Source organism: Octopus sinensis, linkage group LG28 (genome assembly GCF_006345805.1).
Source record: "Octopus sinensis linkage group LG28, ASM634580v1, whole genome shotgun sequence".
NCBI lineage: Eukaryota > Metazoa > Mollusca > Cephalopoda > Octopoda > Octopodidae > Octopus > Octopus sinensis.
The window spans coordinates 1,865,588-1,891,175 of record NC_043024.1 but is presented as its reverse complement, the minus strand read 5'-3'; the positions used below and the strand labels follow the sequence as shown (position 1 = coordinate 1,891,175).

Below are 25,588 nucleotides of genomic sequence, written 5' to 3'. Positions count from 1 at the left end.
TAAGGGGACAGTTGAGGACGTATTTCTGGCTTAGAAGCCATCATCAGCACAAGAATTATCCAACTTTATTTTCAATAGCCAAGGAACTTAGACTCATACAAAATCCAGTAAAAAAATAAACATAATCTTAAGATTATCTCCACTTTTTAAGTGAAGCTCATCTCATCATATCGGTTTACAATGCTCAAAACTGATTAAATCATTAAAGACTTCGCAAAGCATGCCTGCAAAATACTATATTAAGTATTTAACTGCACTAAATAACGTTAGTGTGTTTCTAGAAATAAATCTGTCAAAAAACTAGAACATCTATTTACTTTTGAGGTGAATGAATAGGAAATACGAAAATAAACGATAAATTTGATTACGTCTAAAAATATATATATTGGTATATATAATTGATATTTGATCCTTTCATATTGGCAATCTTTCGTCTCTAGTAGACCTTTCCGTCGATTTCCGTAAACAAATTTTTTTTTTTACATATGGGCTTGCGGGAACTTTTGAAGTAATGAGAGCGAAAGAGACTAAGAGAAAGCGATTGTATGACGAGGGAAGTTCTTTTGAAGTTACCGTGCATGGGTACATGTGTGTGTGTGTTTGATGGGGTGTGGGAGACAGACAGTATGTTGTGTAAGTGAAGTGCTTCTGTTAGTGTGTGTGAAGAGACAGAGAGAGTAATGTGTGAAAGAAAGAGATAACTGAAATTTTGTACTCTGTGTATGTGTATATGTATGTATATTACTTCAAAAGTTCCCGCAAGCCCATATGTAAAAAAAAAAAATTTTTTTTACGGAAATCGACGGAAAGGTCTACTAGAGACGAAAGATCGCCCAAATATTAATTATATATTTTATATATGTAATTATATATTAATTATACATTATATATTAATTATACATTTTCTATATGTAATTATATATCATGTAACACATTCTACCAGTATACGAAGTTTAAAAGTGTTCAGTTACAAAGAAAGTATTTTAAAAATCTGCCGGTCAAAGCGAAAAGATCCAATATTTAGATAAAATATATTTAAGTAAGAAACTACATTTATATATCGAATTGTTTTTTGTCTTGTCTTTTTTATTTTACGAAACTTCTGCTGTGAAACGTCAACTGATGTAAACATGGCAGCCCTGATCAAGAAACGGGCCTTGGCCGAATACAGCGAAGTTGTTCAGGTATTTCCTCTCGTCCACCTTAACCTTCAATGTTTCTTATGGGTTCGCATAGCATACGTCCTTTTCATATACAGTATCGCTGAAAATTGGCCAGGTTTGTGTCCTTTAAGGGGGTTATAAGATCTTCTCAGACACACGGGATGACACATCGATTCCGGGCGGCGAAAGAGCCACGACGTAGTTGCGCCTCATGTTAGAAATAGCAGCTAAATCTCCCTGAAATCACACTCTACCACCGTGATAAAACGTGTAGGACTGTTTGGATGATGTAGTCTTAGATACAGTGAAATGCATCTCATAATTAAATAATTACTCGATCATTATATGAACATGCATCGGCTTAGATCGGTTGTATTACAAGTGTATATTATATATGCAATGTCACACCATGATATAAAGACTTTATTAAATGATTTATATATGTATATGTGTGTGTGTGTATCGGCGGCGAGCTGGCAGAATCTTTAGCACACCAGGCGAAATGCTTAGTGGTATTTCGTCTGTCGTTACGTTCTGAGTTCAAATTCCGCCGAGGTCGACTTTGCCTTTCATCCTTTCGGGGTCGATAAATAAAGTACCAGTTTCGTAGCAATTTTGGTGGGAGGGGATGAGTTGATTACATCGAGCCCAGTGTTTAACTGGTACTTATTTTATTGACCCCAAAATGTAAAGCTGACCATGGCAAAATTTGAACTCAGCATTTTGTCCAGCGTGCCAAAGATTCTGCCAGCTCGCCGCCTTATACACACACACACACACACATAACAAGAGATATATATGTTTGTATAAATGTAAACCATATTTTTTTCTTGGTTATGTTTTCAGGAAAGAGCACAGCCTCTGAAACAGATTCGTCTAATTAAGAAAGTCGTCAGCTCTGCTGTCCAGCTCAACTTACAGTCTGCTACTAACTCTCAGGAGGTTCTACACATCTTACTGAAATTCGAAGAATCTCTCCCAATTGATGAGGACAGTTTATCTGGTGTGCTGCGGGAACTCTTCGACCATTTCCCGCGAGAGAAGGAAGCGATGGTGCGATGCAAGATTGCAATGGTTATCAAAGAATTGGCTTACATCCCCAGTTTCAAGTATGACCTTTACACTGATGAAATACTGTCTCTCCTTAAAACTGAAAGTGAGTTTCTTTTGCTTAAACATACACATTGATTCAGTTCTTAAATTCTTATCCCCTTCTCTGGTGGTTTTCGTGTTACAAAGTGCAAATATTGTGCAGGTAAAAGGCTGGAGTATTTACTGATCAAAGTTTTAAATCAGAACTTCCCAACCACATGGTTCCAGGTTCAGTCCCACTGTTTGGAACCTTGGGCTATAATAGAAGACAGTTGTCCTGGGTGCCACACATTTATACATGCGTACATAATTGTATATATATATGTGTGTGTGTATACATATATATATATATATATATATATATATATGTATGTATGTATATATATATATATTATATATATATATGTGTGTGTGTATATATATATATACATATATATATATATATATTATATATATATATATATATATATATATATAAATTAGAAAAAAAAAACCTTTTATCAATTCAATAATGAAAAATTAAATTACACCATGTAGAAAATTACATATTATAGAAAGATTAAATATGATTAAATTAAATAAAACATTGATTTAGTATTTCTAAATTGAATTTTTCCCTGTAAGTTTGGAATAATATTCCCTGAAATTATTATTATTATTATTATTATTATTATATATATATTGTATGTGTGTGTGTGTGTAATATGTTTTAAGCATTAATTTCTGTTTTCCCTGTAGAATCCCATCGTGTGGTCAGTCAGTTAGTCGACACACTGACTGTTGTTGGTAAAAGCCAGTACCACAACACTGAAGTACAAGAGAAATTACTGTCCAGTGTCTTTAAGGTAATTCTTACATTTCTCATTTGACTGTGGAATCCTACATGTTGATGCCTCTGTTGCTATGCAACACAGAAGCACATCTCCAGTTTACCACCATCATCATCATCATCATTTAATGTCTGTTTTTCATGCTACCATGGGTTGGATGGTTTGTTTTGACATGGAGCTGATCAGCTGAAGGGCTGTTCAGGCCCAACATCTGAAGATCCTTTCTCACCACTTCATCCTACATCTTCCTGGGTCTTTCCCTTCCACATGTTCCCTCCATAATTAGAGATGTATTGGCCATTTAAAGTAGACCCCACACAGAGTTCCAGCAAGATGGATCAACTGCTCAAACCGCAAGAGAAACAATGCAGTTGCTATGGCAGTGCTTTGGAGACAGAGAATAATCTGTTACCATGGCAATGTCAAGTGGCCTTCATGTTCCCCATGACTAGCCCAGATTTTTTCTTGTGGGGATACCTGAAAGAGAGGGTTTATATCAACAAACTGGAGACCCTGTTGCAACCGAAGGAGAACATCAATAGAGAAATCAGAGAAGTGGGGTCTGAAACTCTTGAGGGTGTTATGGTGCAAGTATTGGAAAGAACACGGGCGTGCGAGGACGGAAATGGTTGCCATTTAAGTGATGCCATTTTTCATATGTGATGTGGTGGTGTTGCATTCTGTAAACACAGTTAAGTAATGATAAAGATATAAGAAAATTCTATGTTGTTAGTTTTCAAAATTAATTGAAAGAAAGACAATGCATTTCAACAGAAATATGGTAACAAAATGGTTAAATTTTAAAATATCTTTTGGAAATATTCTTTTGAGGAAAGTATGAAGGAATGAAAGAATAGTTTGCACAAAGTAACAGAAATTGTTAAGATCTTCACCTCTGACTTTCACCAAGAGATCCATTTCTTTGGCCACTTGAGGATCCCACCATTTAACGCCAATATGGAGACCATAATCACAGCACACTTTCAAACCAAATCAAAATAGATGAACATCAATGGAATTTGTATCTTTGTGGTACCAGTGCCGGTGGCACACAAGGAAACCATCCGAACGTGGCCGTAGCCAGTACTGCATCGACTGGCCTCCGTGCTGTGGGCACGTAACAAACACCATCCGATCGTGGCCGTTCGCCAGCCTCGTCTGGCACCTGTGTCGGTGGCACATAAAAAACACCATCCGAGCGTGGCCGTCTGCCAGCCTCGTCTGGCACCTGTGTCAGTGGCACATAAAAAACACCATCCGAGCGTGGCCGTTCGCCAGCCTCGTCTGGCACCTGTGTCGGTGGCACATAAAAAACACCATCGAGCGTGGCCGTCTGCCAGCCTCGTCTGGCACCTGTGTCGGTGGCACATAAAAAACACCATCCGAGCGTGGCCGTCTGCCAGCCTCGTCTGGCACCTGTGTCGGTGGCACATAAAAAACACCATCCGAGCGTGGCTGTCTGCCAGCCTCGTCTGGCACCTGTGTCGGTGGCACATAAAATCACCCACTACACTCTCGGAGTGGTTGGCGTTAGGAAGGGCATCCAGCTGTAGAAACACTGCCAGATCTGACTGGCCTGGTGCAGCCTTCTAGCTTCCCAGACCCCAGTTGAACCGTCCAACCCATGCTAGCATGGAAAGCGGACGTTAAACGATGATGATGATGATGATGATGACTTTAGCATCAGCCCAATCTCTCCACTTTTCGTATATTAATTTCCATTATGTCTTTTATATTGTATCAAAATTTCACGCATTTATTTGAAAAGTTAAGGAAGTTATTAAAAATTGAAAGCCGTCAGTGACTTTTGGGACACGCTGTAATATATAACCTTTATGATTTGGGGACAAGGCCAGCAATTTCAGGGAAGGTGGATAAGTTGATTACATTGACCCCAGTACGTGACTGGTACTTATTTTATCCACCCCAAATGGATGAAAGGCAAAGTTGGCCCCTACAGTTTCCATCTACAAAATCCACTTACAAGGCTTTGGTTGGCCCCAGGGCAATAGCAGAAAATGGTTTCCCCGAGGTACCATGCAATGGGATTGAACTGGAAACCAGTTGGTCGGGAAGCAAACTGAAATTACATGGTTTCTCCGTTGTTTTTGTCTCTACAGCTTCTGTCCGATTCCAGTCATTTGGTGAGAAGCAGCTGCCTGGATTTCCTCGGTAAACTTGGTACCACAGACTGCCAACACAGTCGGAGCCACCAACCCCTGCAGAAAATTTTGGCCGACCATATGTATGACATCGACTCGAGGGTGCGCAGGAGTGCATTCAATGCTGTGGTGGGTGACTCTTTATTTGGTATTCAAATCACTCTCTCCCTTGCTCTATACCTCTCTCTTTCTCCCACCCTCTTTCTCTCCCTGTCCAATTTTTCTCCCCTATTTCTTTTCTCTCTCTCTCTCTCTGTAGAATCAACTGTTTTGTGATACATTACACACAGTTTTCACTTTCTTATTTTCAGCTGAACCTTCATCAACGTGGCATTCAGGTGGACTTGGCCATGTACGACCACTGTTGTCGTTCGCTGAAGGACGACTATGAAGATGTTCGGATGGCAGCTATCAAGTTGATTTGGGTTCTGTGCCACCTGTACCCTGAGAGGTGAGGTTCTTGTTTCTAAAATCTTTTCACTGTATGTCACAAATACGAAGGTGTAAACCCAGGAGGATGTGGGGTTGTTATGGTCAGGTGATGTTGATGTTCGTACGGAGCCTTAGATGTTGGCATTTATGTTCACAAATAGACGCAGGCAAGACTGTGCTTTGTGCCTTTTGCTTTAATGCCAGGCTTTCGAATACCTTGTGAGGGAATTTGACAGAGGAAACCCAGTGTTGGTATGTTTATGGCCCCCGTGACTTAGTGGTTCAGCAAAAAAGACTTATAGAATATATACTGGGCTTCTCACACAGCCATGCCTGCACCTATTCAGGCATGGTTGTGTGGTATGATATTGATATATATATATATATATATATATATATATATATAAATAATGCTTTAAATAATTAATTCAAAACTTTTAAACTATCAAATTTATTTTATACATTATATTTATATTTTTATATTTATTTATTTATTTATATGTATTTTTAATACAATAAGTTCTTTCACACGGGTATGTCTTTATGATGAGTTAGGATATTAATTTCCTTATATTAATAATAATAATATATTATTAAAAAGTATATGTATATATTGCTCGTATTAAATATATAAATACTTTAATAGTATTAATATTTTGATACAATATAAATTCAATATATAATATTCTTATTGAATATATTTACCTAAAGATTTATATAAATAAATCTATATCATTTTCTATTTACAGCATGTCTTATATAATATCCATTCTTCTTCTTTCCCAGTACGGTTCCTGTGACTGACACCTGTGAAGAGATTCGTTTAGTCGATGATGGCTTTGTCAAGATCTGTAACAGTATCAACGATTTCTCCATGAAAGTTCGCAAGGAAGCAGCAAGTCTTTTGGTAAGCATTCTTGCTGTGGTACCATATATCGTAAGGCGGCAAGCTGGCAGAACTGTTAGCACGCCAGGCAAAATGTGTAGCCATATTTCGTCTGCCGTTACGTTCTGAGTTCAAATTCCGCCGAGGTCGACTTTGCCTTTCATCCTTTCGGGGTCGATAAATTAAGTACCAGTTACGCACTGGGGTCGATGTAATCGACTTAATCCGTTTGTCTGTCCTTGTTTGTCCTCTCTGTGTTTAGCCCCTTGTGGGTAATAAAGAAACATATATATGATGGGCTTCTTTCAGTTTCCATCTACCAGATGAAAAGTATCTTTGGTCAGCCTTGTTTGTCACATTCTTTCCTTATTTTCTTTCTTTTATTTCCATTTCTGTTCATTTCCATTCTTGCATTTATTTTCCAGGGTTCACTTCATCTGGTTAGTCCCAAATTCTTGGAACAGACCTTAGACAAGAAACTGATGTCAAACATGAGGGTGAGTCCAACCAATCCATCACTTACAAATGACCCCTTTTTTACACTCCTAGATAAGGGTCATTTATCTAACCCACCCCTTTCCACTCATCCTTTTTTTGGCAACCCCCATAATGATTCTGGCCATCATCATCACTGTTTCAACATCCATTTCCCAATGCTCACATGGGCCAGACGAAATTTGTTGGGGCAGGTTTTCTACAACTGGGTGCCCTTCCTGTCACCAACACTCCTTACTTGCTTTCAAGCAAGAGAAGGTTTTCCTATGGTCAGATAGGTTTTCACAGAAGATTGGAAACGAAGAACCCCACATGTATGACAATTGCAAACATCTGTTGCCCATGCTGGTGCAATTTCGGTCAGTCTGGCCAGAGCTGCCAAGGCTGGGTGCTGCACCGGGTCCCACTCTGTCCTTCTTCTTTTTCTTTTTTCTTTTTAATTGTTTCAGTCATTTGACTACGGCCATGCTGGAGCACCGCCTTTAGTCAAGCAAATCGATCCCCAGGACTTATTCTTTGTAAGCCTAGTACTTATTCTATCGGTCACTTTTGCCGAACCGCTAAGTAACGGGGACGTAAACACACCAGCATCGGTTGTCAAGCAATGCTTGGGGGACAAACACAGACACATACATATATATATATATATATATATATATATATATACATATATACTACAGGCTTCTTTCAGTTTCCGTCTACCAAATCCACTCACAAGGCATTGGTCGGCCCGAGGCGATAGTAGAAGACACTTGCCCAAGGTGCCATGCAGTGGGAATGAACCTGGAACCAGGTGGTTGGTAAGCAAGCTACTTACCACACAGCCACTCCTATGCCTATACACACACACACACACACACATATATATATATATACGACGGGCTTCTTTCTGTTTCCGTCTACCAAATCCACACACGGGGCCATAGTAGAAGACACTTGCCCAAGGTGCCACGCAGTGAGACTGAACCCGGAACCATGTGGTTGGTAAACAAGCTACTTACCTACCACACAGCCACTCCTGCTGGATGCCCTCCAACCCCTTTACAGAGTGAGCTGCATGCTTTTATGTGTCACCGCACAGGCACTCACGAGAGAAAAAAAGGACTGTGTCTGGTTATGGGGTAATATTACCTTATTTGGAAACAAGTGCGGTTTGACTACAGGAAGGGCATCCAGCTGTAGAAAATCCGCCTCAATGGGTTCTGTCTGACTCATACAAGTATGGAAATGTGGATGTGAAGAGGATGATGGGAGGGGGGTGAATTCGTGTCTTTACATGACAACACTTGGAAAAAAAGCTGATGCTCTTTATGTCCAGTGACTTAACAGTCTGGCAGGTAGAGATCAATAAGGGTGGTGAGCTGGCAGAAACGTTAGCACACCAGGCGAAATGCGTAGCCGTATTTCGTCTGCCGTTACGTTCTGAGTTCAAATTCCGCCGAGGTCGACTTTGCCTTTCATCCTTTCGGGGTCGATTAAATAAGTACCAGTTACGCACTGCGGTCGATATAATCAAATTAATCCCTTTGTCTGTCCTTGTTTGTCCTCTCTGTGTTTAGCCCCTTGTGGGTAGTAAAGAAATAGGTATTTCGTCTGCCGCTATCCTTTCGGGGGTCGATTAAATAAGTACCAGTTACGCACTGGGGTCGATATAATTGACTTAATCCGTTTGTCTGTCCTTGTTTGTCCTCTCTGTGTTTAGCCCCTTGTGGGTAGTAAAGAAATAGGTAGAGATCAATAAAATGAATACCAGGGATGTAAAAATATGTACTAGAGTTGATATATTTAATTAAACGCTTCATGGCCATGACACAGCATCACTGCAGGGTGTCAATGGAAACGGGTAAAACAGAAGAATATCTTATGTCGTTAATGTTGCCATCCATGGCTCACACCTCTGAAATTGTGTTTGCAGCGCAAGCGTACGGCTCATGAACGGGCCCGAGAGAACTACATGTCTGGTGAGTGGTCAACGGGGAAAATTTGGGCTGACGATGCCCCGAAAGAGGCACTGGACCCGGACAACATCAGTCTGATGAACAGCGGTGCCTGTGGAGCCTTCGTCCATGGGCTGGAGGACGAGTACCTTGGTAAGTGAGGCTCTGCATCATCATCATCAACATCATCATCGTCATCATTGTCATTACTAACACAATCATCATCGTCATCATCACTACCATCATCATACGACTACTATTGTCATCATCATCATCAACAACATCACAACCACCACCATCCTCCTCATCCTCCTCCTCATCATCATTGTCATCATCGTCGCCAACATCACCATCATCATACTCGCAACTATCACTATTGTCATCATCATCATCATAAACATCGTCACAACCACCATCGCCATCATCATTACTGTTCCCACCATGACAATCTCCCCCTAAATACCATGATCACATGCAACTGCCATCACCACTAGCGCCATCACAATCATCATCACCAACATCATCACTATTAGCACCACCACCACTACCCCCCCCCCACTGCTACAGCTGCCTTTATCACCACAACCATCACTATCATCATCGTAAACATCACAAAATGATAATATCCACCTCATGCCACCCCTCCCTTTCTCTTCCATCCCCATCTCTTTCTTTTCCTCTACTACTCCCTCTTTCTCTCTACCTCTCCCCATCCCCTGTAACCTAATTCTCTCTCTCTCTTTCTTTCCCCCTCCTCTCCTGCTCTTCTCTTTCTTTCCTCCTCCTCTCTTGCTCTTCTCTCTCCCTCTCTACCTCTCTCCATCCCCTGTAACCTAATTCCCTCTCCCTCTCCTCTCACCCCTCTCTTCACATTCCCCTCCCTCTCAGCCACTAGTATTCTAATTCATTTACATTCTGTTTCTTCCCTTGTGCTCTGCCACTGCTACCCTCCACCACCACCACCACTGCCGCCGCCACTTCCATGACCACCACATTGACAGAGGTCCGCAATGCTGCACTGGACTCTCTGTGTGAGTTGTCTGTGAACTCTCCATCCTTCGCCCGTCTCTCCCAGGACTGCATCATCGACATGTTCAACGATGAGATCGAGAGCGTGCGTCTAAACGCCATCAACAGCATCCGCAAGGTCAGCGCACACTTGGAACTGAGGGAGGACCAGCTGGACATCATCCTCGGAGTTTTGCAGGTAAGTGGAATTACCATTTAAGGCAGAGGGAGCTGGCAGAAATGTTAGCACGCCGGGCGAAATACTTAGCGTTATTTTGTCTGTCGTTACGTTCTGAGTTCAAATTCCACCGAGGTCGACTTTGCCTTTCATCCTTTCAGGGTTGATAAATTAAGTACCAGTTATACACTGGGGATCGATGTAATCGACTTAATCCGTTTGTCTGTCCTTGTTTGTCCCGTCTGTGTTTAGCCCCTTGTGGGTAGTAAAGAAATAGGTATTTCGTCTGTCTTTACGTTCTGAGTTCAAATTCCGTTGAGGTCGACTTTGCCTTTCATCCTTTCGGGGTCGATAAATTAAGTACCAGTTATACACTGGGGTTGATGTAATCGACTTAAATCCCTTTGTCTGTCCTTGTTTGTCCCCTTCTATGTTTAGCCCCTTGTGGGCAATAAAGAAATAAGTGGAATTATCATTGTCTTGCAAGTTACCCTGCCGGTACTGGTGACACTTAAAAAAAGGAAGCATTCAGTCCACACTGTGAAGTGGTTGGCATTTGGAAGGGCATCCAGCTGTAAAAACCATGCCAACACTGACCACGCCTGTGCTGGTGCCATGTAGAAAGCACTTGGTCCACTCTGCAGGGTGGTTGGTGTTAGGGAAGGGCAGCTAGCTGTAAAAACCATGCCAACACTGACCACGCCTGTGCTGGTGCCATGTAGAAAGCACTCGGTCCACTCTGCAGGGTGGTTGGTGTTAGGGAAGGGCAGCCAGCTGTAAAAACCATGCCGAAATAGATCCAGAAGCCTGATATGTAGTCTCCTACCTGGCTGGCTCCTGTCAAACTGTCCAACCATGCCAGAATGGAAAATGAACATTAAACGATAATGTTTTAAGGCAGTCCCAATATTCAAGACTCTCAAGCTTTTTATTATTTTTGTGATTGCTCTCTGGGGTGGTGGGGTCACTCAATTCTTATGATGTTCTCTCTCTCTCTCTCAATTTATATTTCTCTCTCTCCCTCTCTCAATTCATTTTTCTCTATTTCTTTGTTTCTCTCTCTCTGTCTTTCTCAATTTATATCTCTACCTCTCTTTCTCTCTCTCTTTCTCTCTCCCTTTCTCTCAATTTATATTTCTCTCTCTCTTTCTCTCTCCCTTTCTCTCAATTTATATTTCTCTCTCTCTCTCTCTTTCTTTCTCAATTTACATTTCTCTCCCTCCCTCTCTCTGCCTGCCTGTCTCCCTCCCTCACCATCTCTCTCACTCTCTCTCTCTCTGTTTATATCTCTCTCTCTTTCACTCTCTGTTCTTCTTCCGTGCAGGATTTCTCAGGGACAATCCGTGAGTCCCTCCGCGAAATGTTGGGTCACATGAAGTTGGCAACCAGTTCCTGCCTCAACAACTGCGTCATGGAGCTGCTGGAGAACCTGAAGCGTTATCCTCAGGACAAGGTTTCAATTTGGAAGTAAGTCTGAGAAGGAACTCTTCCTTCATCATTTATGAAGACAGCAAGCTGGCAGAATCTTAACAGCGCCAGGCAAAATGCTTACTCTTTTCTCTTTTCTCTTTTACTTGTTTCAGTCATTTCACTGCGGCCATGCTGGAGCACCGCCTTTAATCAAGCAACTCGACCCCGGGACTTATTCTTTTGTAAGCCCAGTACTTATTCTATCGGTCTCTTTTGCTGAACCGCTAAGTAACGGGGACATAAACACACCAGCATCGGTTGTCAAGCAATGCTAGGGGGACAAACACAGACACACAAACACACACGCACATACATATATATACATATATATATACGACGGGCTTCTTTCAGTTTCCGTCTACCAAATCCACTCACAAGGCTTTGGTCGGCCCGAGGCTATAGTAGTGGACACTTGCCCAAGGTGCCATGCAGTGGGACTGAACCCGGAACCATGTGGTTGGTAAACAATCTACTTAACACACAGCCACTTGTCCATCTTTATATTCTGCCGAAGCTGGCCTTGCCATTTGTCTTATCAGGAAGGACCTGTTGAACACCAGGGTCGATGTAATCAACTTACCCGACCCCACACAAAAAACCAATTACTGGCCTTGTGCCAAAATTTGAAACCATTATTATATGCCCACGGGAATATAGTGTAGTGGTTAAGAGTTGCGGGCTGCTAACCCCAAGATTCCAGGTTCGATTCCAAGCAGTGACCTGAACAACAACAACAACAACAACAACAACAATAATAATAATAATAATAATACTAATAATAACAATGATAATAATAACATTGAAAAATGCCTCATGAATGAGAACCCAGGTTCGAAATTTCCCCAAGACTGGCTCCTCTCCCCCAAAATTTTGGGCCTTGTACCTAGAGTAGAAAAGAATATATATATATATATGTCACACCTTAAAAATCCTTAAATCCTTAAAATGTTTTAGCCCAAGGGCCGCGGCCATGCTGGGGCACCACCTGTATGTAATTAATATATATATGTCACACCTATATGTAATTAATTTAACTCTTAGCCCTATGTAACTATGTCACACCTGTAATCAATTTATGGTTTTTGTTATTGTAACAGGTGTATGAAGAAGCTTGGCGAGAACGTACCAAACTTGACCCTGTCTCTTGCACCTGACCTTTTGTGCATTCAACCTTATTTCAGCACACCTGAGCCAGATATTGAAGATCCAGCTTGTATCCTTCGTTTGTCACCTGTGTTGGCTTTACGTTGTCACTCAACATGCTAGAAATAACAGCCCAGTTGACTTGGAAAGCACACCCTACTATTTTTAACCCTTTAGTGTTCAGATTGCTCGTTAAATGTAATACTTTTTCACTGAAATTGTTTTTAATTAGTCATGCATTATCTCATAGCTTTGAGGTTTCAATGATGTGATTGTTTATTTTTAGAATGACATTGTAGGTTAGGTGTGAGAGGTCAGACCTGGCCAGTTTGAATATAAAACATGTAGAATATTTGGGCCGGATATGGCCAGTTTAAACACTAAAGGGTTAAACAAAAAGGACAAGTTCGATGACATGTCTTAGATATAAAGGAAGGGCATGGATGGAACACCTTTTGTCACAGGTTTACTTAATTAGGGCTGACTTGGGGGTCAAACAACAGCAACAGTCGAATCTTCTCCCTTTCCCACTTGTTAAGATCATCTCTAACCATCCCTTACACTCTTGATACACTCTACCCAGCCACCCTTCCTCTTCTTCATCACCACCACCACCACTACCCAATTTTCACCCTGACACCTTGTAAGATTCGAGCGAGGTCATTGCTAGCACCGGCTGACTGGCCCCCGTGCCAGTGGCACGTAAAAAACACCCACTACACTCTCGGAGTGGTTGGCATTAGGAAGGGCATCCAGCTGTAGAAACTCTGCCAGATCAAGATTGGAACCTGGTGCAGCCATCTGGTTCTACACTCTCGGAGTGGTTGGCATTAGGAAGGGCATCCAGCTGTAGAAACTCTGCCAGATCAAGATTGGAGCCTGGTGCAGCCATCTGGTTTGCCAGCCCTCAGTCAAAATCGTCCAACCCATGCTAGCTTGAAAAGCGGACGTTAAACGATGGTGTGTGTGTGTGTGATACGCTTGTGTCTGTTTGTCTTCCAGCCTGTATCACATGTAAATTCCTTAATTCCTATTCTGAAAGATTTGAGTATTTTGGTGCTGGTCTTCAACGCTGCGGCTCGTATTCCGACCCTTTTGCCAATGTTCAGTGAATACGTCTGGCGTCATTATAGTTATCTACGAAAGAGCATCCCAGATCTCGTGGCCCCATTATCAGTGAGTAAACTCATTTACCAACCTTAATTAACCCTTTAACACTCGCATTATTCTGTCAAAGGTAATCGTTATTTATCAAGGCGACGAGATGGCAGAAACGTTAGCACGCCAGGCGAAATGCTTAGCGGTATTTCGTCTGCGTTACGTTGTGAGTTCAAATTCCGCCGAGGTCGACTTTGCCTTTCATCCTTTCAGGGTCGATAAATTAAGTATCAGTTACGCACTGGGGTCGATGTAATCGACTTAATCCGTTTGTCTGTCCTTGTTTGTCCCCTCTGTGTTTAACCCCTTGTGGGTAGTAAAGAAATAGGTAATCCTTATTTATCCTCATTGTTTTTAATTAATCTGTTTTATTTTGTAGATTTGAGATTTTTGATGAGGCAACTGTTAATTTTTAGAATGACATTGTCGGGTTGGTGTGAGGGGCTAGATCTGTCCAGTTTGAACATAAAACGTGTGGAATATTTTGGCCGGATATGGCTGGTTTAAATGCTAAAGGGTTCATTACTGAAGTTAAAAATTTAGGGAAAAAAACCCCATTGAAAATGATAGAAGAATGGTTTAATGGCTGGAAGAAATGCCATTGATAATTGATTCCAACATTTTTTCCAATGAGAACAGCTGTGTAAAGAAGTGCCAATCTCTTAACTCTGGAGGGAACTTGTGGAAGAGGTAGACCCAGGATGACATATATATAATGAAATTATTGTATACAGTGCTCAGGTGCACCACAACTTGTCAAAAGTGCATATAAAGCATATGCAGTAATGTACAAATGTCTGGGAAGTGAACAGTGTATGAGTCAGACACATGCTTGTGTGTGTATGAAGGGGAGAAAATCAGGTGGAGTGTTGGTGAATCTCAGGAAGCATGGAAGTTTTGAAGGATGCAGTGCTCCGACAACTAACAACTGATGCTGGCAGTTTGTTCCATGCTTCAGCAACTCTTAGAGTGAAAAAAATGTTTCCAAAAGAAAATTTAATTATTTTAATAATAATAATAATGAAATTATTGTATACAGTGCTCAGGTGCACCACAGCTTGTCAAAAGTGTGTATAAAGTATATACAGTAATGTACAAATGTCTGGGAAGTGAACAGTGTATGAGTCAGATACATGCTTGCATTTGTATGGAGGGGAGGAAATCAGGTGGAGTGTTGGCGAATCTCAGAAAGCATGGAAGTTTTGAAGGATGCAGTGCTCCGACAACTAACAACTGATGCTGGCAGTTTGTTCCATGCTTGCGTGTGTATGGAGGGGAGAAGATCAGGTGTAGTGTGGCGAATCTCAGGAAGCATGGAAGTTTTGAAGGATGCAGTGCTCCGACAACTAACAACTGATGCTGGCAGTTTGTTCCATGCTTGCGTGTGTATGGAGGGGAGAAAATCAGGTGTAGTGTTGGCGAATCTCAGGAAGCATGGAAGTTTTGAAGGATGCAGTGCTCCGACAACTAACAACTGATGCTGGCAGTTTGTTCCATGCTTGCGTGTGTATGGAGGGGAGAAAATCAGGTGTAGTGTTGGCGAATCTCAGGAAGCATGGAAGTTTTGAAGGATGCAGTGCTCTGACAACTAACAACTGATGCTGGCAGTTTGTTCCATGCTTGCGTGTGTATGGAGGGGAGAAGATCAGGTGTAGTGTTGGCGAATCTCAGGAAGCATGGAAGTTTTGAAGGATGCAGTGCTCCGACAACTAACAACTGATGCTGGCAGTTTGTTCCATGCTTGCGTGTGTATGGAGGGGAGAAGATCAGGTGTAGTGTTGGCGAATCTCAGGAAGCATGGAAGTTTTGAAGGATGCAGTGCTCCGACAACTAACAACTGATGCTGGCAGTTTGTTCCATGCTTCAGCAACTCTCAGCGTGAAAAAATGTTTAAGTATTTTGGTGTTGGTCTTCAACGCTGTGTCTTGTATTCCCACCCTTTTGCCAATGTTCAGTGAATACGTCTGGCGTCATTATAGTTATGGGATGAGGTGGTGAAGCATGATCTTCGAATGATGGGTCTCACAGAGTCGATGACAGGTGTCCGAGACGTTTGGTGAGAAGCCGTGCTTGAGAAGACTTGTGAGGTTAAGTGGAATCCTAGTCATGGCTGTTGGCAGTGTCATGTGAACGGCACTTGTAAAATTATAATTGTGGCTGTGGCCGGTAACAGGATCTTTGAATGTTGGGTCTCATGGAGGCGAGGGACAAGCACCTAGGCAAGTGTTTTCTACTATAGCCTCAGGTCGACCAAAGCCTTGTGAGTGGATTTGGTAGACGGAAACTGAAAGAAGCCTGTCGTATATACATATATATATATGTGTGTTGGTGTGTTTATGTCCTTGTAACTTAATGGTTAAGCATATGAGTCCAATAGGATACCCTCTCTTTTTACTCTTTTACTTGTTTCAGGCATTTGACTGCGGCCATGCTGGAGCACCGCCTTTAGTCGAGCAAATCGACCGCAGGACTTATTCTTTGTAAGCTCAGTACTTATCCTATCGGTCTCTTGTTCCTTTGCAGCATCCCAGCAGTCAGTTTGTCGTGGAATCGGAAGTATCGTCAGATGCAACCGAAGATATGACGACGTTCTTTAATCAGACCTCGGCTCGTTTGGAGACCCTCAGTCGATTGGAGGACAGCGTGGCACAGAATCTGTTGAAGATGACCTTGAAGTAAGTTAACGAGCGAACAAACCTGTGTTGCCTAGCAACAAGGCAACGAAGCATCACCTTTACATACACCACCACCACCACTACGGTGCACTCGCCTAAACACTGCAGTTCACCACCAGCACCACTACATATCACATTGACAGACTCTACACCACCGCAAAATGACACCACCTGAAAACACCTCCACTACATAAACACCACTACCACATCTACTACCACTCCACTACACCACTTCCACTACTACCACCACCACAATAACCACCACTACTACTACTACTACACACACATACCTAAAACACCACAACTCACCATTGCCGTCCAAGAATTTGGACCTGGAGATCTCCATTTCCAGCGACTTCGAGGGGCCACCTCCCAGTGGTGTCGGGTGTCAACAAAGAGCCCCCGACTACAACAAGATGACCAAAATTTTTTTTTCCCAAGGTCTGGGGTCTCCCGCCCTTAAGCCCTAGACCATCACCTAATCACCCTTACCCACCTTGTTGCTTCACAACAACAACAACTCACCATTACCATTCCACGCTACGCCTCACACCATCACCACCACCGCTGTTTCACCACCACACACTACCGCCACTACACATCACGCCACCATTCACCACACATCGCTGAATGCCATACTACACCACCATGCATGTGGTGTAGTACGGCACACACCCTACTGCCACTATGTTCCACACCACCACTACCACTCCATGCTATAACCTATACATCTACCATTCTCTTTTTCAGAGATCTGGATCATGTCTCTAAACTTGGCACCAAATTCTCAGATTCTGCAGAATTTATGCACAAATTTGTGCAGTGTCAGTTGATGCTGAGTCAGGTAGGTTAAAACGCAACACTTAATTAATGTTTTAACCCCTTACCTGGGGAATTTTTTTGGAGAAAACATTTCATGTTCAGACAAATTTTTAATTGCTTTTTTTTATAGTTTTTTTTTAATATTGATTATGGAAATAACTTTTGTTTTTATTTTCAGTATTTTCAATATTTTATTTGAAATTTTATTTTGAAAATAGGTGCAGGAGTGGCTGAGTGGTAAGAACCACATGGTTCTGGGTTCAGTCCCACTGCGTGGCACCTTGGGCAAGTGTCTTCTACTATGGCCTCAGGTCGACCAAAGCCTTGTGAATGGATTTGGTAGACGGAAACTGAAAGAAGCCTATCGTATATACGTACATATATACATACTTTATAATTAGGGTTCAGCAACAATTTGCTTCACCACATACCGAAGTTTAGAAATAGCAGTCAAAAAATCTTAGCTATTCCTTCTACTTTATATATGTGTGTGTGTTGATGTGTTTATGTCCTTGTAACTTAATGGTTGAGCATATGAGACCAATAGGATACTCTTTCTTTTTACTCTTTTACTTGTTTCAGTCATTTAACTGCGGCCATGCTGGAGCACCGCCTTTAGTCGAGCAAATCGACCACAGGACTTATTCTTTGTAAGCCTAGTACTTATTCTATCGGTATTTTTTGCCGAACTGCTAAGCTACGGTGGTGTAAACACACCAGCATCAGTTGTCAAGCGATGTTGGGGGGACAAACATATACACACATATATACATATACATATATATGACAGGCTTCTTTCAGTTTCCGTCTACCAAATCCACTCACAAGGCATTGGTCGGCCCAGTGCTATAGCAGAAGACACTTACCCAAGATGCCGCTCAGTGGGACTGAACCCGGAACCATGTGGTTGGTTAGCAAGCTACTTACCACACAGACACTCCTGTGCCTATAAGTACTAGGATAAGGATAAGTACTAAACTTACAAAGAATAAGTCCTGGGGTCAATTTGTTCAACTAAAACCCTTTAAGGTGGTGCTCCAGCATGGCCGCAGTCAAATGACTGAAACAAATGAAAGAATAAAAAAAAGCAAGATACTGAGAGACAAATCCTTGTTTTTATTTTGTTTCCCCTAAATTTTAATTCCTTTCATCTGTTGCAAAGGTCAACCTTTCTCAACATGTTATCCTTTACAAAACCAGCAACAACCAGGCAAAGGGCCGAGTCTTGACGATAATCAGCTAAAAAATATGCTCACAACATCATAAGCGGAAAGTGTAACCTCTCGAAAGAGCTGTTCTTCACTCCTGCTCCAGAGCGTGGGCTGCGGGGTCACTCCGAAAAGCTCTATCTATGACGATTTCATCTCAATTGAAGGAGAGGGGCTTTCTCTGTCCGGGTTGCGGTTCCGTGGAATAAGCTGCCGGACGAGATGGTGAAGATGCCAACGACTGCTCGGTTCAAAGTCTCTCTTGGCCTGAACTCTTTACATGAACACCACCCTGTACATAACTCCATGTCCCCCTACATGGCCTTGCTTTTTGCTTTTTGAGCCAAAAAAGTTAAATTATAATATGCTGACACGCATGAAAGGAGTACCCCAGCATGGCCCTAGCCCAATGACTTGATATCAGTTTATTTATAAAAGAACAGAGTGTATTTTTGTTTTAATTTATTTGTTTGATATTTTAGTAGCACTTATTGTTTTGTTGTTGTTGTTGCAGGTGGTTTCCAAGACAATCCATTTCTTCTGTGAGATGTCCACCTCTGATTCCCTGATGTCTTCGTTAGACAAGGTAGGTTGATGTCCCCACCGCCACCCTTGGTTGTCAGTAGCAGCAGCAGCAAGGAGGCGCAATGGCCCAGTGGTTAGGGCAGCGGACTCACGGTCGGAGGATCGTGGTTTCGATTCCCAGACCGGGCGTTGTGTGTGTCTATTGAGCGAAAACACCTAAAGCTCCACGAGGCTCCGGCAGGGGGTGGTGGCGACCCCTGTTGTACTCTTTCGCCCCAACTTTCTCTCACTCTTTCTTCCTGTTTCTTGTCCCCCGACTTCGTACACAACCGCCGAGCCTGGATGCGCATTCATCCATCCATCGATGCTCTCGGTGTCGGGGGGGGGGGGGGGAGGCTGACCTGCTTTCTTTGCTGCGGGTCTTACGAATAGCAAAGGACCATGATTCAGACTTCTCCCATCTTGCGAGCTCTGGGACGAAGACCGCTTCGCTCAACAGCAGCAGCAGTAGTAGCAGTAGTGATGTTATTATCATTATAGTCATCTCATTGTCATTATCATCATCGTTATAGCTGATTGTTGTTGTTACCGCTGCATGTGTCTTCTACAACAACACGAAGCCAAACCAAGGCCTTGTGACCGGATGTGGTTGATGGAAACTAAAAGAAGCCCATTATATACATAATACATATATACACATGTATGTATAATATATGTGTCTATGTGTGTGTGTATATAGGTGTGTATGTGCGCATCTATGCATGTATACAGACACAGGCATGGCTGTGTGGTTATGAAGCTTGCTTCTCAACCATTTGGTCTTGAGTTCAGTCCCACTGCAAGGTAGCTTGGGCAAATGTCTTTTTCAATTGTCCCAGCTCAGCCAAAGCCTTGTAAGCAGATTTGGTAGATGGAAACTGTTAGAAGCCTGTTGCATATGTATATACATATATATATGTATATATACTGAAGGTATATATATATCTATATGCTAGACCACTGGTGTGAAATCGATGTTAATTAAATTAATATCTAATTTCTCACCCTCATTTTAAATTTATTTATATATATATATATAAATCAGAGGCGCAGGAGTGGCTGTGTGGTAAGTAGCTTGCTAACCAACCACATGGTTCCGGGTTCAGTCCCACTGCGTGGCACCTTGGGCAAGTGTCTGCTACTATGGCCTTGGGCCGACAAAAGCCTTGTGAGTGGATTTGGTAGACGGAAACTGAAAGAAGCCTGTCGTATATATGTATATATATATGTGTGTGTTTGTGTGTCTGTGTTTGTCCCCCTAGCATTGCTTGACAACCGATGCTGGTGTGTTTACGTCCCCGTCACTTAGCAGTTCGGCAAAAGAGACCGATAGAATAAGTACTGGGCTTACAAAGCATAAGTCACGGGGTCGATTTGCTTGACTAAAGGCGGTGCTCCAGCGTGGCCACAGTCAAATGACTGAAACAAGTAAAAGAGAGTATGGGACTCCTGTACCAAGGCCCCACTCCCTGCTGCAGTTTAAAGGCTTACCCAGGACTAATAGAGTTCATCTTTGGAATTTTGGTGGGAATACAAGTCCACATTGGAGACACTCTTTAGGATAACGAGATCTGTAACAGTTCATCTTGCTGTCAATTTTCAACCAAGTTGGTGACAGGGACGGAATCCAACCATAGAAAATCGACCTCAAATAAATCCGTCCAACCCGTCGAAGCATGAAAAAGCGCATGTTAAAACGATGATGATGATGATGGTGGTGGTGGCAGCGGTGATGATGATGATATTTTTGTTTTTGTTGTTCTTCTTCAGGTTCTGCTGATGACGGAAGAACTGGAGAAGCTGTTCCTGGGTGTTGGCGTCAGCGAACTGAGTCTCGTGCACCAGACTCGACTCAAGGCATCGGCCGTGATGCTGACTCTGGTGTTGTGCAGGTGTGACGAAGCAGAGAGCAGCCAAGCGTGTCGTAACTTCCTGCAGATGATGCAGCATGTACAAAAGTAAGTCAAAAGCAACGACAATGATGCATGACAATGTCTATGCATGGACGTGCATGAGTGAATGCATATGATGGTGATGTGTGAAGAGTCGTTAACAAGTGTTAACGACGGTGGTTGTTAACGACTCTTCACACATCACAATTATATGCATTCACTAGCACAGGTGATTTTTATGTGTCACTGGCATGGGTGTCTTTTACATATTACCAGTATGGGTGCCTCTCATGTGCCGCCAGTGTTGATGCCTTTTATGTGTCACTGGTATGGGTACCTGTAACATGTCGCTGGCACAGGTGCCTCTTATGTGTCTCCAGCACAGGTGCCTTTAATGTGTCACTGGCACGGGTGCCTTTAACGTGTCGCTGACTCAGGTGCCTTTAACATATCACAGGCATGAATGCCTGTTACGTATCACTGGCACAGGTGCCTCTTACATGTCACCAGCACAGGTGCCTCTTACATGTCACCAGCACAGGTGCCTGTAATGTGCCACTGGTACGGGTGCCTTTCATGTGTCACTGGCACAGGTGCCTTTCATGTGTCACCAGAACGGACCATGGCTATGATTTCACTTAGCTTGAGACTGACCACAACCGCAATTTCCCTGAAACCCCTGTTTTCTTCTTCAGGTTCCTCACCATCAACGATGCAACACTGGACCGTTTCCTGTCGGAGCTATTCAGCAAGCTGGACGGTGTCGAAGACGTGAAGCCAGTCGTGCTGCACAAACTGGTGCAGAACGACATGTCGCTAATGCAACCACAAGCGCTGCACATATCGAACCGCTTGTGCAAGGTCGAAGTCATCATCCACGAGCCAACCAAGACCTCAGATAACCCCCTCAAGTTTACCGCTGGCCTCACTGCTGCGCTGCCCCTGCATGCCAGCATCAACAACATACAGGATGTTTCGTGTATCCGTGCTTTGGTAAGACCCTATTCTCTTGACTGGCTTCGCTTGTTCTGTTGTTTTTTTTATTCTTTTACTTGTTTCAGTCATTTGACTGCGGCCATGCTGGAGCACCGTCTTGGAGGATTTAATTAATAAAATTAACCCCAGGATTTATTCTTTGTTAGCCTAGTACTTATTCTATCGGCCCCTTTTATACTCCATGTAAAAGTATCTCTATATCTCTCTTTGTATGTATATGTATATCATCATCATCATTGTCGTTTAACATCTGATGATGATGAATATATATATATATATATATACATTTTTGGGGGGGATAATTTTCGGTTTTAAAAGTTGGCATTTTTTTATTGCCCTGTATTTATACGTCCTAAAAAGTTAGGACGTATAAATATGAGGCAAGCAGTTTGATCGCCCTGTGTGTATATGTTTAAACCTAGGTGGTCCTGCACCTGGCGAGTTCCTTTACTTACTAAACTAAAATCAGAAATGAATTGGTCCAGGAAACTAGATGGTAAAATGTTTTTATTTTTCATCTCATTCATTCCTGTCGAATTTTATCCCTAATTTTTGTGGTTATAGAACCTAGCTGTTCTTTCTAGCGTATTGAATTCCTATAAGTGGATTCCTCATGTGTTTAAATATACACTATATCGTGTGTATATATATATATATATACATATACATACAGAGAGAGATATAGTGATATATATATATATTATATATATATATATTTTTCATTTCTTTTATTTTCCTCTTCTTTTACTCTTTATCCTAATTGCTTAATTTCAGGTGAAATATCCAGACCTGGAGACCCAATTAGTAAAACTGAACTTCAATGATTTCCGTAAACTTGGTCCCCTTCGTTACAATCTTGTCACGAATGTCATCCTCTCCCACAGACTCTGGTCCGGTAAGACACTTATTCTCTCAACTCTCATCTCATTACTTTCTGTTTTTTTATATTCTTCATGTTTCCATTTTCCATTTATTTCACAATTTTACATCCGTGTTTCCTTATAAGTTTAATTAGGGTTGGATGGTCATTTTTGTTGGTGTAACTGTCCATTTTTGGATGCCTTTCTTTCCACTGACCATTCTGTTGTAAAGTAGAGTGTGGTGAAACCATTTTTTTTGTAATGAGATTACTGTATGTCACTTTTGTATCCTACACCATAACAATGGGATATACAATACTACAAACGGGGAAGACACAGACTGAATTCTGCCAACAACGTAACAACTCCTCAACAATTTCCTGCGATTCCACGATTTTCTGGTTCCTCCACTCAATCAAACATGCTGTAGTTGAACTCTCGGTTCAATAATGATACGAGTTAGGAGTCTAATGCGGGTCTTGTAAGAGCATGTATTATCATCATCATCATCATGGTTTAACGTCCATTTTCCATGTTGGCACAGGTTGGATGGTTAGACCAGGGTCTGGGAAGCCAGAAGGCTGCACCAGGCTCCAATCTGATCTGGCAACGTTTCTACAGCTGGATGCCCTTCCTAACGCCAACCACTCCGTGAGTGTAGTGGATGCTTTTACATGCCACCGGCATGGAGGCCAGTCAGGCGGTACTGGCAATGACCTCGCTCAAATGTTTTTTTCACGTGCCACCAGCACAGGTGCCAGTAAGGCGACGCTGGTAATGATCACACTTGAATGGTGCCTTTTATGTGTCACTGGCACGGAGGCCAGATAGTTGCTCTGGCAACGATCACGCTTGGATGGTGCTATGCATGCCAAACCACACGTGCATATGCTTATATCTTTACTCTTTTACTTGTTTCAGTCATTTGACTGTGGCCATGCTGGAGCACCACCTTTTAGTCGAGCAAATCGACCCCAAGACTTATTCTTTGTAAGCCTAGTACTTATTTTATCAGTCTCTTTTGCCGAACCACTAAGTGACGGGGACGTAAACACACCATCATCGGTTGTCAAGCAATGCTAGGGGGACAAACACAGACACGCACACATATATATATACATATAGATGACGGGCTTCTTTCAGTTTCCATCTACCAAATCCACACACAAGGCTTTGGTCGGCCCGAGGCTATAGCAGAAGACACTTACCCAAGGTGCCACGCAGTGGGACTGAACTCGGAATCATGTGGTTGGTAAGCAAGCTACTTACCACACGGCCACTCCTACGCCTTTGTGTAAGTTTACACATGCAAGTGTATTACTTTGCATGGAAACGAGTGAAAGTTGGTGACAGGAAGAACGTCAGGTGATGGTGGTGGTTGTTGTTGTTGTTGTTGTGTTGGTTGCTTTAACCATTTCTTATTTCTGCCATTCTAGAACCATGCCACGTGGAAGTGTCCCTGGTCTTGTGCACCGAACCTGGTTACCAACCCATTTCCAGCAGCAACAAATCAGGACTTTTCACGCTGCAGCTGTCGAAACCGGTCACAGTACTTGTCGCTACGAAACCCATCAAATGTTAGCCCAGATGCATGCTCTCTTCTGCACACACATGGACTCCTATGTGTGTGTATGTGTGTGTGTGTGTGTGTGTGCATGCGTGTATGTGTATATGTATATATATATGTATATGTATATATATATATATATATCAGCATGTATATATACACACAGATCATTAAATGATAATGATGTTGATAATATACAAATACATATATGTGTGTGTGTGTGTGTGTGTGTATATATATATATATATATATATGTATATATACAGCCACACACATATATATATGTGTGTATGTATATATATATATATATATATTATATATATATATATATATATAATATATACCCACACACATATATATGTATGTGTGTGTGTGTGTATATATATATATATATACAAGCACACATATACATAAATATTTCCACCTATATGCACATACATACATATATATATGTATGTATATATATACATGTGTATATATATATAATGTATATGTGTGTGTTGTGTGTGTGTGTATATATATATATATATATATATATGTATATATACAGCCACACACATATATATGTGTGTATGTATATATATATATATATATATATTATATATATATATATATATATATATATTATATACCCACACACATATATATATGTATGTGTATGTATATATATATATATATACAAGCACACATATACATAAATATTTCCACCTATATGCACATACATACATATATATATATGTATGTATATATATACATGTGTATATATATATATAATGTATATGTGTGTGTGTGTGTGTGAGAGAGAAAAAGTGTCTGTGGGAGTGAATGGGAGAGGTGAGTGTGTGTGTGTGCCTAAGTCTACCAAAACCAACATCTTGTCATTGTTCCATTATTTCTGTTCATTGATTAAAAACCATTTTTCCATCAATCTTAATTAGTTGTGGTTGTTATTTTACAAGTTCAAATCCTATCCATGTCACCTTTGCCTTTCATCCTTCCAGGGTTTGTGTGTGTCGTTAGGCACAGGTGTGGCTGTGTGGTAAGAAGGTT

At 41.8% G+C, this 25,588-nt stretch overlaps 1 protein-coding gene across 1 annotated transcript; it reads left to right on the top strand.

The window, feature by feature from the left end:
* The first annotated feature begins 1,101 nt into the window (after positions 1–1,101).
* On the top strand, positions 1,102–24,682 carry LOC115225837 (integrator complex subunit 4). Its single transcript, XM_029796821.2, has 19 exons — positions 1,102–1,184; positions 2,010–2,319; positions 2,994–3,100; positions 5,206–5,376; positions 5,559–5,698; positions 6,466–6,586; positions 6,991–7,062; positions 8,976–9,150; positions 9,999–10,204; positions 11,508–11,650; positions 12,751–12,866; positions 13,839–13,972; positions 16,478–16,629; positions 17,380–17,473; positions 19,174–19,245; positions 20,994–21,181; positions 21,811–22,108; positions 22,886–23,006; positions 24,408–24,682. Exons 1-19 carry the CDS (start codon positions 1,131–1,133, stop codon positions 24,551–24,553), a joined length of 2,820 nt encoding a protein of 939 aa, XP_029652681.1. The 5' UTR covers positions 1,102–1,130; the 3' UTR covers positions 24,554–24,682.
* The last annotated feature ends 906 nt before the right edge of the window (positions 24,683–25,588 follow it).

Excerpts from the sequence above, each read along its gene's own strand:
- LOC115225837 (XM_029796821.2), top strand. The coding sequence starts at position 1,131 with ATGGCAGCCCTGATCAAGAAACGGGCCTTGGCCGAATACAGCGAAGTT. Across the intron at positions 17,474-19,173 it reads GTCAGTTGATGCTGAGTCAG|GTGGTTTCCAAGACAATCCA; the intron begins GTAGGTTAAAAC and ends TTGTTGTTGCAG. Across the intron at positions 21,182-21,810 it reads ATGATGCAGCATGTACAAAA|GTTCCTCACCATCAACGATG; the intron begins GTAAGTCAAAAG and ends TTTCTTCTTCAG.